Source organism: Diadema setosum, chromosome 18 (assembly GCF_964275005.1).
Source record: "Diadema setosum chromosome 18, eeDiaSeto1, whole genome shotgun sequence".
NCBI lineage: Eukaryota > Metazoa > Echinodermata > Echinoidea > Diadematoida > Diadematidae > Diadema > Diadema setosum.
Genome location: NC_092702.1, coordinates 536,193 through 553,686, shown reverse-complemented (window position 1 = coordinate 553,686; position 17,494 = coordinate 536,193). Strand labels below are relative to the sequence as shown.

The 17,494-nt window shown below is 37.6% G+C and overlaps 1 protein-coding gene across 4 annotated transcripts in view; it reads left to right on the top strand.

The window, feature by feature from the left end:
* The window catches only part of LOC140242053 (uncharacterized protein ZK1073.1-like), an 81,214-nt gene that overhangs the window by 43,910 nt on the left and 19,810 nt on the right, over nucleotides 1-17,494 (top strand). For all 4 annotated transcript variants that reach the window (XM_072321807.1, XM_072321806.1, XM_072321808.1 and 1 more), the window contains 3 exons: nucleotides 1,432-1,489; nucleotides 4,852-4,969; nucleotides 7,740-7,802. In XM_072321807.1, the coding sequence (XP_072177908.1) occupies nucleotides 1,432-1,489; nucleotides 4,852-4,969; nucleotides 7,740-7,802 (239 nt within the window). The remainder of the gene's footprint in view (nucleotides 1-1,431; nucleotides 1,490-4,851; nucleotides 4,970-7,739; nucleotides 7,803-17,494) is intronic.

Sequence of the window (17,494 nt, the reverse complement as noted above, 5' to 3'; positions counted from 1 at the left end):
CAGGGGGGGGGTATCATTAGAGGCATGAATTAATAGTATAATTATGTTGATTTGTGTAAGTTATAAAATGGGGTTGAATATGGTGGGCATATGATACCTGAATGATGCAAACCTGATGTGATTTTATGTCAGTCATGACCCTGGTGGTGCAATAATTATTTTTTCATCAGCTCAAATGGGGATTTTTTGGTATTGATTTTATGTGTGTGTGTGTGTGTGTGTGTGTGTGTGTGTGTGTGTGTGTGTGAGAGAGAGAGAGAGAGAGAGAGAGAGCGAGCCCACTGTATACAGTCAAACCTGCCTATAATAGCGACCACCGGCTATAGTGGCCATTTGTCATATATGCGACCACTAAACACAATTCCCCCCCCCCCCCCCCCCCCCGAAAAGTCATGTTAGCGACCCTGCCTATAGCGGCCACCTATCTACAACTTTGACTTTTTTTGTCTCCCTTAGGTGGCCGCTATAGACAGGTTTGACTGTATTTCTAGCAATCAATCAATATTATAAATGTGTGTGTTTTTTTTTAATGGTATTAACCTGATTAATAAAAGGGAATGAGTACTGTATGGGCCACCTGCTCTGTCAAAGGAAAGAACAATAGAAGATGTACAATGTAGGCTCCATGTCATAAAGAGGGACTAGGGATATGTTACACTAACTGCTGATACCACAGCCAATACTGAAATGTTTGCTGCTGAGTGGTTGCTGCTCAGTTTCTTCTGTCACAGTAGCAGCTACTTTTCTATGTTGCTAGTGCTCCGGATTTCATGGCACATCCTTTGCCTGGTTGCTTGAAGACCTTTGTTTATAGCACTGTTGATTTATTTAACAGGGAATAATTTTCCTGGTATTCTATCGCAATTTGCTATGCATTTTTTAACCAATGCTACACAAACTTCTTTGGTGTAGCAGCCTTCTTCCACAGAAGTATACAGGATACCATTTGAAATTTTATTAATCAGCTGCAATTTGCTATTAAAATTCTTGAGTTGGGAAATGATTCCCTGTTTTTACATGTGGAACAACTGGAACTTCTTCATGTTGAAATTGAAGTTCAAGGGGCATTTCACACCAGTTAAAAGTTATTCTGATAAGAAAAAGTAAAATTTCATAAGCACAGCAGTCCAAATTTGATCAAAACAGGATAAAAATTAAGGAAGTTATGAAATTGTGAAGTTTTGCTAATTTTCAAAACACACTTGTTGAACAGTCATGGATATGCAAATGTTGGGCTGAAAATGTCATTGCCTCACAATTTGCCATTTAGTTTGTTCACACTATCTTGAAATTTCCAGTTTTTGCCAAAAATTATGCTCCTATGACATGAACATTGAATGCATCCAGTTGCAATGAATAATTGAAACATTGCTGGAATGATGGAGAAATAAATGCACAAGTGTTTGTTTTTTCTTTTGTTTTCTCATCCAGGGTGACCCAGTGCATCAGAAGCATGTTATTGTCACATTCCATGATATTGGACTAAATTGTGAGTAGCCTGACATGGTTTATATTCTGTTCTAGTTTTAACTGAAAAGCAGCCGTGGCTGATGTTAGTACCGTGATTAAATAAAATGAATGAATGAATGAAGAGTAAATTGCTTTGCAAGGTCGTGATGCCTCCATGTCATAATGCACTTGTCAATGTAATGACTCACCCCACTACCCCCAGACATGGGTGCGTCATTTCCTCGTTTGGTCCGTCAAATTTGTGACCCAGGTGTTCGTCATTTTACCAGCTTTGTCCGTCAAATTTTTGACCGAGGGGTGCATCGAAATCCCATTATTGTCGGGCAAAATTTTGACCGAGGGGTGCGTCATGGTACGTCACTTGGCTATGGAAAATAACACGCATTATTTTGAACCGAGGGGTGTGTCATGGTACGTCACTTGGCTATGGAAAACTGCACGCATTTTTGCACGCTACCAGTACCGGATACACGTACCGTGAGTAAAATTACAGTGAGCGCTTTCCCGCGGCAAGTGAAAATCAGAGTCGGGAAGCGTTTTGGAATAAGAGGGAAAAATGTTTGCCAGAATCTGGCAGGCAAATAATTTAAAAGCCACCCTTTCTCCTTACATTTTCTCTCCAACAAACCCATGAAATCATGCATACTCAATCTCAAACCAGGGACTGTTCAGCGATGTAACAACTTAGTTCAACCTTTACTGTCGAACACTTAGTGCCTATTGCATATTGCGATGCAACACCAACACACATTGCTATCGAAGAAAGTTCGTTTACATTCCAGTACAGTGTGCGTCTAAATGATGTTTTGTGGTGACAAAGGCGAATTTTTGACAGTAAAAGAAGCGGCAGCAGAAGAAACTGCCTGCCGCATGCCATTTTCTGCTCGCGGGATAGCCCGACCAGCAGACGCGCGACGCTGTTAGCTGTGCGAATCTCTACGTACAGCGACTGGGCTGTATACTCGCGGGAATGCCGTGGCGTGGTGTGTACCTGCGCTGCAGCAGTATGCATCCACCGGACTAGCAATGGCCGCGCACACACAGCGCATCTGCACACATGTGATTGTCATGTATGGATTGCATGCACAGAATACATACTACTGTACGGAATATCGTAGCAGCAGCGTGATGTACGGTGAATGACGGTACGGTGCTTACAGGGCCATGGTAAGGGAAACTTGTCGAAACTTTTACAAATTATGTTTATGAACCAAAAGAAAATGAAATTGCTTGAATAAAACATATGCAAAAATCGTTTCAGTATTTACGGGGGTGCGTCAAATGTACCGAGGATGTCCGTCAAAAAAGTGACCGAGGTGTGCGTCACTTTCAACGTGTTGTCCGTCAAAAAAGTGACTTTGGTGTTCGTCACTTGCAGTGTTTTGTCCGTCAAAAAAGTGACTGTGGTGTCTGTCAAAAACCCCGTGTGGTCAGTCAAAAAATGATCATGACGCACCCATGTCCGGGGGTAGTGGGGTGCGTCATTACATTGACAAGTGCATAATGGTGATAGGTACTTATCCAGTTAATGGTAGTGCAGTTAAAAGATGCACTAAATAAAGTAATTAAAAAAAAAAGACTGGTCGAGAGCATATGAATGAAGTGCACCTTGCTATTTATTGTTTTGTTTTGTTTTTTCCTTCTTTTTAGCATCACCTGCTGTCTTGGGTTTCAAAATAAAGGATTGTAAGGAATTGATAGTCAATGAGGGTGGTGATAGTACAATAAATGTTTTACTGTTGTAAGATAATTTACTGTGTGGTAGAAATATGTAGAATAAAGAACCTACCTTCAATCATAGTGCCTACATTGATTACTATTGGATACTGTCGGAATTGAAAGTGTGAACAGTAGCTACCATCTGGTGTCTGAAAATAGACTAATTGTAGGTCCAGGGATCTGCATGTTTACTTCTATCTTCCCTGGGAATATTAATCAGGCTTGTGCTAATAGGAAAGGTCACCAGCCCAACTCCTTTTATCACTCATTCTTTCCCTCCCTTCATCCCTCTTTCTCTCTCTTTCATTCATAGCCAGAGTTGGCTGGGTTTGGCTGGGTTTGCCAGCTTTCTGCCCAGGGCAAATTGTAAAGGTCAAGTTTTATATCTAACACTGGAATTTGCCAGCTATTACTGGTTATCATCACAGGGAGGTAGGGTGGGGCCTGTAATATGGACAGGTGACATCACACATAGTATGTATGCTGGATTACAAGCTTTATATGAGATGTGTGCCCAGGGATTTACAGTGATGATATGTGCCAGTATCTGTCCATCAAGTGTTAACATACTACCAAGGTGTATGTGATATGTCTGTTCTAAGTGTGTTGTTGCAAAGTTCCTGAACCTTTCTGAAATGAAGGATTTGTCTTGTTGCTTCCGTTTGTCATATTTCAATATGAGATCTGATTGTAGATAAGATATGTTGTTGCCGTGGACATATTTAACTTATGCAGGATATTCAGCAGCAGGATTTAAAGTGAAATATAACACTTCTCAGATAGAAACTTGTACAGTGGGGTGAATACAGTTAACACATTTGAATGTCTGTCCTCTGTATTTGCATGGGTCTTTAAATCTGGATCTGCTGAGTGGGTTCTGTTTATTCTGTTAAAGATATGCAGAAGTATGTGATAAATAACACAAAGGACATTTATCAAAATTTGATTTTTCAGTTATGCCCACTGGGCTATCAGACAAATGTCGCATTATTATACAGAAAAGACCAAAGCACTATATGTGCCACATATTTCCTGGTGTTTTTGTTTGTGTAAATTTTGAGAGTTCACTGAACTTCATCATGAAATCAATAGATCCTCAAAATATCAACTTGGGGAAACAAATATTCATTGTTTATTAGCCCTAGAGTAGGAAATCATTAATCTTTCTCTTGAGAAGAGGTAAATACCTATTTCTCATTCTATCATTTTTATTCTTGATCGCAAAGTCAGCCATGCACAAAGTTTTCTGGGGATTCCTGATTTCCAAAACAAGCGCATTAAGTTTTTGTATATGGTGTATTAATAGATGTAGTATTTTTGAAATCTGATTGTGTAGATGCCCCGTCCATGTGGACTTAAAGGTACATAATAACTTGCAATCTATATTTGTAAATTTTGCTTCGTTTTCAGCCTGTTTTCCCTATTCTTTATAAAGGATGACAACAGTTAGCTGGAGTGTGTTCATTGAATGGTGACATTCTATTAAAGATATTTAGCAATATTATACAAGGAAAAAGAATTATAGAAGCTGTTCAAGAATGAACATATGGTACAGTAATCTGAATTCAGTTTTCTCACATTCTCCTGTGCTGTAAGATACAGCCCTTAAGTGAGTGTTTGCTGTGTTAACCACTTTATTTGTGTTTTTCTGGCCCATGGTAGACACATCATGGGTAAAGTTCATCAGCACAAAGGCCATGGCTCCGATGGTGGGTAAAGTCTGCTTCATTCATATCAATGCCCCAGGCCAGCAGGACAATGCCGATGACCTGCCTGACTCGTAAGTTTGACCTTGTCCAGTCTTCCTTATTATAACGTGAAGAGAGGATATTGTCATTAGTGTATCAGGTGTGACTGGGCTAATAGAAAGCTAATGAGACTCCTCCCAAGGCTGGGGATGTAATGTGAGCACAATGAAGTACAGGACTCAAGCTTTTGATTAGGATTCCTGGGATGATAGTACCATTCTCAGTAGTTACGTTCAGACGGCAGGCCCTAACCTCGAGGTTAGGAAACCTCGAGGTTTAGCTCTTGCCCCCTAACTACGACGTGTGTCCACATGACAAATCTTAACCTCGAGGTTAAGCTTCTGCCCCCCCCCCCAATTTCAACATTTTTACAGTGTGAACCCTAATAATGTGAAAGTTTGCAAGCTTTGGGTCATGATCCAAATCGCAATGATTTTTGCAATTTTTGCCCTCACACACAAAGTTGTGTTGACAGTGACCGCGAAAAAAAAAAACCCAACACTTTACATTCCACAATGCACTGTGCATTATTTTAACCAGCTATGGTGAGCCATGGATGTTGAATTGGCTTATCTATATATGTAATAAGCATACTATGTACATGTTCATGTTGCGTGCATCATTCTAATCGCTCATTGTTTTTGGGGTGATTTTTGTTATATTCGATTCAAATTTCATTGTAGTTATAAGTAGATTTTGGAGTATTTCTCTGTTTATTTGAATGGATAATGGCTGAGACTGAAATAGGAGTACATCAGGAACAGGAAGAGATTTTTACTCTGATCAGCATTTTGAGGGCTGAAGAGATATTCCAGGAGGTGGAGAGAACTAGTGTATACTGAACTGATTCTTCTTCCTCAAAATATGAAATCATGCACCCAGGTGTACAAAATTTCTTCTTAGGATTACAACCAAATTTAATTTTCAATTAATTCTTCTTCTCTTTTTTTTTTCAGTGAGAAGGATGAATCAAAAAGTTGCAACCCTGATTGTGACACAAATTTCAAATTTTTTACCATGAGGATGTTCCTAATATGTGACTTGTCTGAAAGTCACTGAGCATTGAGTTTCTGATTTTTCTACATTTTTCTAAATCTTAAGCTTTGAATTAGAAATTATTTAACCAGCATCACTTAGAATTTAGGATAGTGTCAAATTTTGCAACCAAATTGCCACCTTCTGTAGTTTTGTTGGTTTGTAGTTATCTGACACTTTGTTACAGTAAACTGGTGATGGGTTAGATGTGAGCATGATTAAGCATGAGACCAACCAACCAATGGTTTGCTGCAAGTCATGTATCAGGTGGTTACATGAATACATTAACCTTGGACTTTGCTTTTGTGCAGGACATTTGTGATCTAAGCAGACAAAAATAATAATTATTTCCTAATAGATAAACTGACATCTTGGCAGCTCATTCATTGCCATATGAAAGGAAATTCTGAGAGGTGTGATGAATGGCTGCAATGTGAAAAATTAATCTCAAGTCCTTGTGATCAGCTTCCTCAATTGGCTTTCTGTATTAATGTGTATTATTTTTCTCCTCCCTACCTTCCGGCTTATGACAAAGCAAGGTAATGATTAACATCATATAGAGGGACAGGGAGATAATGACTTTTTCTTCTCTAATCGTACATTTTGCCCCAAGCAATCTTAATAGGGCGTGTTACATAATAAAGTCTGCTCATGTTACCTACTTTGTAGTTCTGCTAAACCTTAAATCTCTTCAAGGAATAGTGGACATGACTGAATCTTAATAGATTATACAGTGAACGGATGGGGTGTACAAAAATCTTCTTTTTTTTCATATAAAAGGAAAGATTTTATAAAGGGCAGTGAGGCAAGTGAAACGTGATATGTGCAGAGGCAGTTATATGTCTCTGTACTCTCGTAAAATTGGTTTGGATCTAATCACAAGGCTTCACACTATAAAAAATGACAAAAAAGAGAGAATGAAGTGTAATTCAAATTGAGTTGTCATTTGCTATATGATGATTGCCATGAAAAATTATGTCTTCAAACTTTGGAAAAAAGAAACAAGCAAACCCAGACCAGAGGACAGGACAGCCAGAATCTGGGATAAATATCTAGTTTCTGGTTAATTTTGGTGGATAGGCCTGAAAGAATAGACTGATACATTGAATTTATACAGACAAAACAAATGTTCATGAGAGCTACTTTGTAGCCCAGTGTAGCAATGACAATTGCGATGCAAACTAGATTCGTGGTATGGAAGGTATAAATGTAGTGGAAACAAATGCACAGAATACATGTACTTCGTTATGAGATTCTCTGTTGAAAGAAAATGTATAAACTTCATTGCATGATGAACTGGACAAATTTTTAAATGCATTCCTAGTCCTTTGGTTGAATTTTCAATCACATGTAGTGCAGTGAGTACTGGTGCTACTGTCGATGTGATGGTATTTTAAATTACCCATTCTCTTGCTAGATTTGAGGCATGCCTATTAAAAGTAGATATGTCAAAAGGGAGTGTGTTTTTTTTTTCTTCTTAGACTACCACCACCCCTCCCCCTGCAAAGATGACTCACATGATATCACATACATACACGAACACACACACACACACACACATGTGTTGCAGTCTACCAATTTTTTTTTTTTTTGGATGGGGTCATGTGATAGACTGAAGTAGGCAATATAATGTCTGTCACATGTCTGCAGGGCTGCAAACTTTCATGCTAAACATAGCTATAATGATTTTGTTGTTGTTTTTTGTTTGTTTGGTTTTTTGTTTTTTCCCTACCTCTCTCACCTACTGCTCTTCTTTTCCTTATCCAGATTCAGGTTTCCTAAGATGCAGGAGTTGGCAGAGGAAATACCCAACATCCTGAAAGAGCTAGGGTAAGACACTCAGGAAATTAATAGCTCACTACCGTTGCAGGAGACCCCCCCCCCCTCCCCCCCATCTTTCTGTGTACGTGCTTTTCCTAATGCTGCTTCGTACTGTTGTTTTATTTTTGTCTAGATGTTTGACATACCAATGTTTACTTGTCTTTTTGTATGGCAATTTTTGTACAATCATCTGGAGGGATAAAGCTGTGTTCACCTTCAGATTTATATTTCTAGTTTACATGTACATTGATTAGGTGATACGCTATCAGCGTATCACCTATTGTGATTGTCAAAATCTCTCTTTATTTTCTTTTTTCATTCTTCTTTCTTTCTGCCACATTTTGTGTCGTAAATATCTCAACATTGACATGACGGAATAACATGAAATTTTCAGTCAACATATCTCATGACAATATCTATCTCTGACGTCATCTAGGGGCCATTTTGTGATTTTCGGACAATGTCACATGATCGTACATAACTTCATAACTAAATGTCATTTCTGAATCATTTTCGTTGGATATAAAGTTAAGGTCACGTTTGATCTTCCTTTTCTATGCTAATTACCCAGGTCGTCATTACGCGTGCGTCAAAATTTTGAAATGCTCAAAACGACTTCCCAATGAGAAGTCTCAAAGTTTCAGACAATTTTAAGCGTTTCAAAATATTCCGCGAGTACTCGTCTGTCCGCGCATTTTCGCGCGCACAGCGCGTTAGCAGCATGAAAATGCAAATTTTTTGACTGATTTGGATTCCTGATACATTAACTAACAATATCCATTGATTTCCGATTGATTTTGACCTATAACAAAGGAATGCACTAGTGTCAAAGTTGAAATTCCGTGTGCGCTTCTATGTGCAAATATAGTGAAAAAACATGTCTTTGTTTATTTCGCCATAGCTCTTTAACCCTATCTCTGTCACAGGCCGATTAAATCGGCCCAAAGCCTGCAATAGAAATGCTTCAGCCGATATTATCGGCCCTATTTTGATTGATAGATTACTTCAAAGGCTATGACACTACCACTCTATAAACTTATTTGTGATTGGCTAACAGTGTAAGGAAATGATTTCCAGTGTGAAAAAAGCTTCCCCACCTTCAACCAATCAGGAAAGCCTTTTTAAAGTCCAAGAAATTGTGGTGGCCCCGCCCATGTTTTTTTTTTTTTGCATTCAGACTGCAATGATTTGTGTACAGTTTTGCCATAGGCTTCTTGTGTGGAGAACTTACACGAATCTGTATATGTGGGACTGTAATAGAGATCGCCGCGAGCGATGAAAAGATCGTACACGTGGGTCAATTTTCATTTATTTTTAGTCAAAATAGTAAAATATGAAGTGAAAACATTCAGATTAGGGATTTCAACATCTCTGAATTCTGTGAAGGGGTATACAATTGTAGTTTCAGTAATATCGGCCTCATAAATGATCTGAAGAATAGATGAACACTGCACATTCAGTGCAGCAGTTGTAACTGTTTACTCAGCACTAACAGCAGTGCAATGGGTCTCTAGTTAGCCGGCCGGGGCCAGCGGGGCAGGTGTAAGGAGCAATAAGGTTACAGTAGCTTCCTGCTGGCCGCCTGAAGCTATACAGTCTTGATGTTGGGGTATGTTTGACTGTTTAATTACATGATGAAATCATCACTATGTAAAACTTCAGTTCAATGCAGGTTTATCATAAAGAAAGTGACTGCTGTGAAAGTTAATTCTGTTTCAATAAGGAAAGTGCAGAAAGTCGTAGACTAGCATAATGATGATCAACTGGAATGCATGGACACTCCGGCGTCTGAATATTTTCAATAGCAATTTTTATCCTTAGATTATCTTATCATTATGGCATTATCATAGGACAAGATTAATATAAATTTAAAAGAAAAAAAGCACAATTCAATTTGTATTTTCAGTTTGACAAGATACAAACACGCTTTGTCTACTTTCAGGCCAACATCACTCACAAAATCAGAAATTACACAAAATGTGTGAAATCTAGGTTGTAATTGCCAGACTTTTGTTCATAAAATGAAAAGTACTGATGCTATTGATGAAAAATTCATATCATGTGAAAGCTGAATAAATTTTCTGCAACATCTGTGAGACCTTATTGTGATGCAAGCTCATGTTGTGTGGAAAAATGAGGTGGTAACATGTAGAAATAAGTCTGCAATGATTATGTGACATAGGAGGGCGTCCTACTTAAAATTGAAGGGCGCCCTCACTCAGATTATCATGGAAAATGAAAGTTTAGACCATTAGCTTTCAAATAATGTATAACATGACACATTAATGTTAATAATAATAATCAGAAATGGCCATCAACAATCTTGTGTCTGTGCACTGCAAAATGTCTGAGCAGTCTGGCTACGGTGTATGTGACAGAAATAGGGTTAAAACATCCGTTGACCCTATGTTTTAACTGCATATTACAAAAGCATATGAATTGTAAATAACATTTCAAGTATCAATATTTCCATAAATGCTCTAGACGTCATCATATCGTCATCTGAAATCAAAAAAGTGGAATTAAATTTTTTGGAGGTACTGTTTTTGACATTCATTTGCTCGTATCTCTGTTGTTTTAGCTCAATATTATCCTAAATTCAGATACGTTGTACTTTGAACATTTGCCTTTCAAGTCCATGTCATGGTTTTAAAATTTGATGACGTCATCATACTGGAAATTGTGATTAAATGTAAAGACTCAAAATCAGACAAGTTTACATGTTATGTCTATGGGAGGTGATTTTTTTTAAACCATGCATTGACTTGACAACGTTTAAGCACCTTTACCTCAGCTGATTTTGCTCCATTTCCTCTGAAACTTAAGTATGTTGTAGCTGAGACAATAAGCTGCAGTAATCATGCATTTTATTTTTTCAAATCTCCTCATCAGGTTGACAATTTTGCAGCTTAAAACTGAAAATGAGAATGGAATGTGGACGAAACGATTCCTGATTCATCTTTCACATATAAGCTTCCGTTCCTCTTTTTTTCTCGTCGACACGTATGGCTGAGAGGTTAAAGGCGACGTCTCTGGCGCCAGAGACATGAGGTTGCACATGTGCGGGTTCGAACCCCACAAGAGCACGAAACAAAATACTTCAATTTTTTTACTTTTTTTTCTTCAATGGAGTATTACACCTTCGTCCATGTAGAAATCACGTAAACGCACCCATACGCACACACACACACACACACACACACACATACATACACATACATACACACACACACATATCCCTTTGTTTTGTGTTGGAGACAACATTGCTTCTACTGGAAAATTTGACTTGAAAATACAAATGTTAAATTGAAGGTGACTCTTAAAAGACCTTATCGCCATGTTGGAGTTCTGGTTTTTTTTTTTTTTTTTACAATATAAAGACCTATCAGTAAATATTCATTTACATATCCTTTCTAATCGACTTACTTGCACACGCCGACACACGCATGAAATTTTCACTTGGTTGAAACAAATTTCATCTGAATTATGTGGGACTGTATAAAGAACTAGACTTAACGAATGTTTCTCAATATTACTTCAAGTCGCTATTTGACATCATTTTCGTTGTCGATCACTGAAGATGAGACTGGAATCTGGACAAAACGATTCCCGATTTATCTTTGCAACTGTATATTGATCGAATCCACGCGGCCAGTTGTGGGAAGTTGAATAGCGCCATCACAGTCAATCACAGTCATTTGAAGACGTATTCCGCCCAAAATTTCATTGTCAAAGTAAATTTGTGTTGTGTATAGTATATAGATTTAAGTTTCGCACACAATCTTCAGGAGAGCCGTGTGGCATAATCGCTTAGCGCACTGTGTGTTCATAATGCCATACCGGAAGGCGAGAAGTTCGAGTCCTGCAGGACTTTTTCCTTTTCTTTCTTTTTCTGGCAGTTCAGCTTCACTCCGATGTCATTTATCGTATTATTTCATCAAGTATACGCAACCCCCTGAACACAGCTACTCTATTTCCCTTGTTTTGTATTGGAGTTTGGAGGTTGGGTTTGCTTCATTATTTTTGTCACACGTAATGTTGTAAATTGCCCCTTGAAACATTGCCCCGCTTGCCACCTTTCATTTTCTCTTTCCTTTTCTCTTCATTTGTTCTAGTATACTGTAACAGGATAGGTAGGAACGTGTATGTTTACATACCGGTAACTAGCAGGAATGGGAAGTGAATTAATTAACTCTAGTCCAGGTGTATGGCGTCTCACTCATCTCTTTGAAATTCCAGGTTGTTATTGTTTGACCCAATAACGGAGTTAAAGACAGGCAGGGAAGGAATGGGCTTGATATTGCTTTATATTATATTAGGAATTTCGGGCCACACCCTGCCAAGTGTAGTGATTATGACGGGGTTCTCTGTCGTTTATTTTCGTCATGGCTGTTTCACTAGTTTAGCCGTAGGTGATATGTATTGTTGGCATCTGGGAGAGTAGAACAGATCAGTATCAAACTGGAATAACCCTAAGCAATGTGGTAAGCGTTCAGTTTGTTGCATTATCTTTCTTCTTTAACGTCAATCACTACTGATCGAATTACACAATATAATATGGCACGTTCCACTGGTAGTTTAGGAAAAGGGAAGTTAATGCACGATGCAGTCACATGTGCATGAGTGCAAGGAGGTTTAAGAGATGGAGTTCCAACTGGCTGTAATTATTCAAACAGTTGTCACTTTTCTATTGATGTACAAAAGAATTCCACAGGTGCATCTGTGCCTTTGGTGGCGGGGTTTGATGCCGCCGTCTTGCTGAGCAATCTGAAGATTCATTTTGAACGTTAACTTAATGTTGGCTATATTTTGCTTGTTTATCTATTAAATGAAACGAAATCTCACTTAATGATATAGCTCATTAAACAAAGGTCAATCCCTTCAAGAAATATGTGCAAAAGTGTAAATCAGAGCTGTATCATGTGAAAGTGTTTAAAATTGTACCCTCCTGGAAAGCCGGTTTTATCGCTTTTCCACTTGATTCCTCCAAATAAAACTGATATGGAATAATCTTCGAGTATAATTATATATTAATAGATATATCAGATTAGTGGCCGGGCACGGCCAGTCGAGTAATTTTCATTTTCATTTCATCATTTTTTGCGCAATTTCTATTCGCGCATCCCCGTGTCTTTACCAGTATATACCACCTATCTTTTACCTATCTTTTATAAGTAGGGATGGCGAAAAGTAATTACCATCACAAAGACATATTTTCGTTAGAAAGTGGCTGATGATTATGCAATGAGACATGAGTCAATTGTCTTCCTATCTGCGCGGCAGATCCAGTTTGCCACATGCTTCAAATACTTTCGAGTGGCGGCATCAAACGTGACTTCAAAGGTAATACGACAGTTGTGACTCCATTCTCTTGAACCTCCTTGATGAGTGCTACCATTGATTTCAGAGACGTCATTGTGGTGTGGTACTGGTGGTGGTAAAGGAATCATTGATTTTAAATTAATGAGATAATCATTTGCATCAAGACCGCATTCCCATCTAGAATATAATGCATGTTCGCGCGGGCGCTTTTGTTATCCTGACGTGGACATTTTATTTTTGTTTTGTTTTTTAATTCAAGAATGTTATATTCAAAGTTGTTTCTCTCCCCTAACATTGTTTTTTTTTTGTGGATGTTCCGTGGCCAAGTAGTAGAGCAGCGATTTAAGTTACGGTTTTAATGCATCTTGTTCAGCATCTTCTCTGACATTAAGATGATATTTTTTAAATTTGACATTGTCCTCTATTTGTCTGTTTATGCTTTAAAAACACAGCTATAACATGTAATACATGTGCTTCACTTGTCACACGCAAGGTTATAAATTGCAGTTGTGCAGTTTAACTTTTGCCACCTCTCGTTTTCTCTTCCCTTTTCGCTAATTTTTTTTTGTTATACTGTAGGTGGGAATGTGTGCATTTACATAACACCAACTTGAGTGGGAATGAGAACTGAATTAATTAATTCTAAGCCAGGTGTATAGCGTCTCGCTTATCTCTTTGATATTTCAGGTTGTTATTGTTTGACCCAATAACGGAGTTGTAGACAGGTTTTATGTTGCTATAGAGGTATCTTGTGCCACATGAGTGGAAGGCATCACTGTTTAGTATTAGTAATGAACTTTTTCATGTCCCTCCCTGCCAATTATAGTGTGTTTGAAGGGGTTATGTGTCAATCTGCCAAAGAAAAGGAAAAACTTTTATTTTTGTCATGGCTGTTTCTCTATACGTAATACGTTTGTTTGTTTGTTTGTTTATATGTATAGGTCTGTATGTGTTGTACACCGATATATTATGTCTAGCTAATTGCTTTTTGATGTTATTTAGTCTTTTTGTCCACGAGGAGACTGCAAAATACAAGCTTAGCTTTTTAGCATGTCTCCTCCATTTCCTGCAACTTTAGTTTCAATTTTCATTGTTTACTTTGCTTTTGTGATGCGTAGTATTATCAACTTCACGTATTTTTCTTTGTTACCACATTGCATTGATGTTGTGTTATTTTGTGTATGAAAATGTTGTTGGAAATGAAATAAATGAAATGAAAATGAAATACGTAGCCGTAGGTGATGAGTGTTGTTGGCATCTGGGCAGTGAAGAACAGAGTATCAGGCTGTAAAACCCCTGAGTTATACGTGCTAAGCGTTCAATTTGATATATCTTTCTTTATGTAGTCAATCACTGCTAATGGATTTACAGAATTATGTTATGACACGTTTCACTGAAAGTTTGTAAGGCAAAGTGTATGGACTATGCAAGCAATGGTACATGATTAATACCATTGATTTCAGAGGGAAATTATGTTATGCCTAAATGTAAGGGTGTCATTGCTTTGGAATTGCTGAGACAATATGCTTGACACTCCTTCCACTTCTAATTATTCCCTTTAAAGATGTGTTGGTCACTGGTGATCGTCATGATTCATCTTTCACGTAGAAGCTTACGTTCTGCACTCTTGGTTCGAGGAGACTTACCATTTAGTTATGTGGTTAGAAGCGATGTCTCTTTCTTTATTTTACTTGAGGTAATGCCGCTTTCGTCCAGGTACAAATCACATTGTCATGTAAACAAACACACACTCTCTCTATTTGCCTTTGTTTTGTACTGGACACTTCATTGCTTTTACTGCTGGAAAATTTCACAGGCTTGTAACTGTAAGAGCTTTCTTTTTTTCTTTTTTCTGAGGCAGTTCAGCTTCACTCCGATGTCATTTATTTTACTATTTCATCAAGTATATGCACCCCCATGAACACAAACACGCAATTTCCCTTGTTTTGTATCGGAAGTTAGAGTGTTTCTATTGCTCATGGGACTTTTTGGTTATCGCCAAATTACAATTCATTTAGCTGAACATGGATACTCAAGCAGCAGAGCCCTTAAAATTGGTCAGTAAGTAGTTACAATATAGTACCATATTTCATCTGGGTATAAATCCCATTGTCATACACTATGTAAAGACACACACTTGCTGTATTTTCCTTTGTTTTGTATTGGACGCTTCATTGCTTTACTGCTGGAAAATTTACAGGCTTGTAGCTGTAAGAGCTCTCCCAACTGATCATAATATATAATGACAAGATTTGATATAGCAGTTTTGGTTATGCAAATAAGGGTCAGAGTTCATATTTGAAAAGACCAATATTAAAGTCAAGATGATCTTTGAAACACTGTATTGTCGTGTTTCAATTTCTTCGTGTTTCAATTTCTTCGACATCGTACAGATACACCGTACTAAGAAAACCTGTTAATCTACTTAGGCCTACTTGCACACGCAGACACACGTACAGGACTTTCCATGTGGTTTGCCATTGTTATAAACAATTTGATCTGAATTATAAACGTACAAGAAATTCGACTTTACTGACATATCATTGCAGCAATATAACTTAAAATTCGCTGTATTTCATTGTCTTCGTTGTCAATCACAGGTGACCGATATCTGATGACCCCAAGCGTATCACCTAACTTGTCTTTAACAGTGACGAGTTTCATGTCTCGTTTATCCTTGTAGATGCCTTTCAGGTGGACAAACTGTTGAGTTTAAAGGTCCTGTTTACCTTTGGGAGCAGTGATTTAAAAATGTTCACGATATCACATTTGATGCATTTTTGTAGGTCTGTTGTATCACAAAACATCCTACCATACCATTTTTTATTTTTTGCAGTAAAGCCTAAAATATAAGGAGACATTAGTATCTTTCTCATTAAACCATAACTGCAGATGGTTTAGTCTGGAAATAGTTTTATTATAACTATTGTTCACATTTTGTGTATTTAAGAATACTTAACATCGATTATACAAGTTCAAATTTTTACAGTGGTTGTTTCTATCCCTAACTCACATTTTAGAACTATTTTAAAACAATAATGCTGGGTTTTTGTTTCTTCTGCAAAGGGTTAATTATGCCTTCAATTGGCAATGAGATGTTATAATCTTTAGGGTTTTTAAAGCAAAGGTAACCCTATTTACAAATAATCTCCAAACAACTTTAAATGCAGGGAGAGGAGAGAAAATTATACAGACATGGACCACAGAATGCCTGGTGCAGTTGTAATAGTAGAAGTAGTAGTAGTAGTACACAGTAGTAGTAGTAGTAGTAGTAGTAGTAGTAGTAGTAGTAGTAGTAGTAGTAGTAGAAGTAGTAGTAGTAGTAGTAGTAGTAGTAGAAGTAGTAGTAGTAGTACACGTAGTAGTAGTACACGTAGTAGTAGTAGTAGTAGTAGTAGTAGAAGTAGTAGTAGTAGTACACGTAGTAGTAGTAGTAGTAGTAGTAGTAGTAGTAGTAGAAGTAGTAGTAGTAGTACACGTAGTAGTAGTAGTAGTAGTAGTAGTAGTAGTAGTAGAAGTAGTAGTAGTAGTAGTAGTAAAGTAGTAGTAGTAGTAGTAGTAGTAGTAGTAGTAGTAGTAGTAGTAGTAGTAGTAGTAGTAGTAGTAGTAGTAGTAGTAGTAGTAGTAGTAGTAGAGTGTAGTAGTAGTAGTAGTAGTAGTAGTAGTAGTAGTAGTAGTGTAGTAGTAGTAGTAGTAGTAGTAGTAGTTGTGGTAGTCACTATAAAAAAAAAAAAAAACCTACACAAGTGTATGAACTGCATGTGATGTGGAGTACAGACTGAAGTGTTTTAGCAATATTAGAGCAGCTACCTAAAGAAATTTGAGAATGATATACAACTAACAGAGCATTTGTATTCAGGAGAATGTGACATTTTGTGCCAACATTTTTTGTATTTCAATAATCATGTCAGCCTTGCATTACAGAGCTTCTAATTATCCACACTTTCTGTTTATTTGAATAATTTTGTGTTGATTTTCTCCAGTAATGTAGAAATACGGTGTAGATATGTCATGTGAGTATGAACATTAGGATTTCAACATCCATACACAGAGAAGATACATGACTCATCCCTGCATAATTATAATGTTGAAATGGCAAGGAAATGGCAGGTGATGTTGATGTATGTATGGTGTGTAGTACCTTCTGATTGTGGCTGATAATTTGATTCATGAAAAATGATGCCCAAAAGGATGAACAGTCCCATAGGGCCTGTGAGACAATATCTCTTATCCAAACAAACTTATTTGTGTTTCTCTTTGTAAATCTAGGACAGTACCTGAAACTTGTGAGGTGCTCTGCAAATATCTGCAATTGTTATTTGTGTTTCACTTTGTGAATCCCTCAGAGTGCCTTAAACTTATGATGTACTCTGTAAATA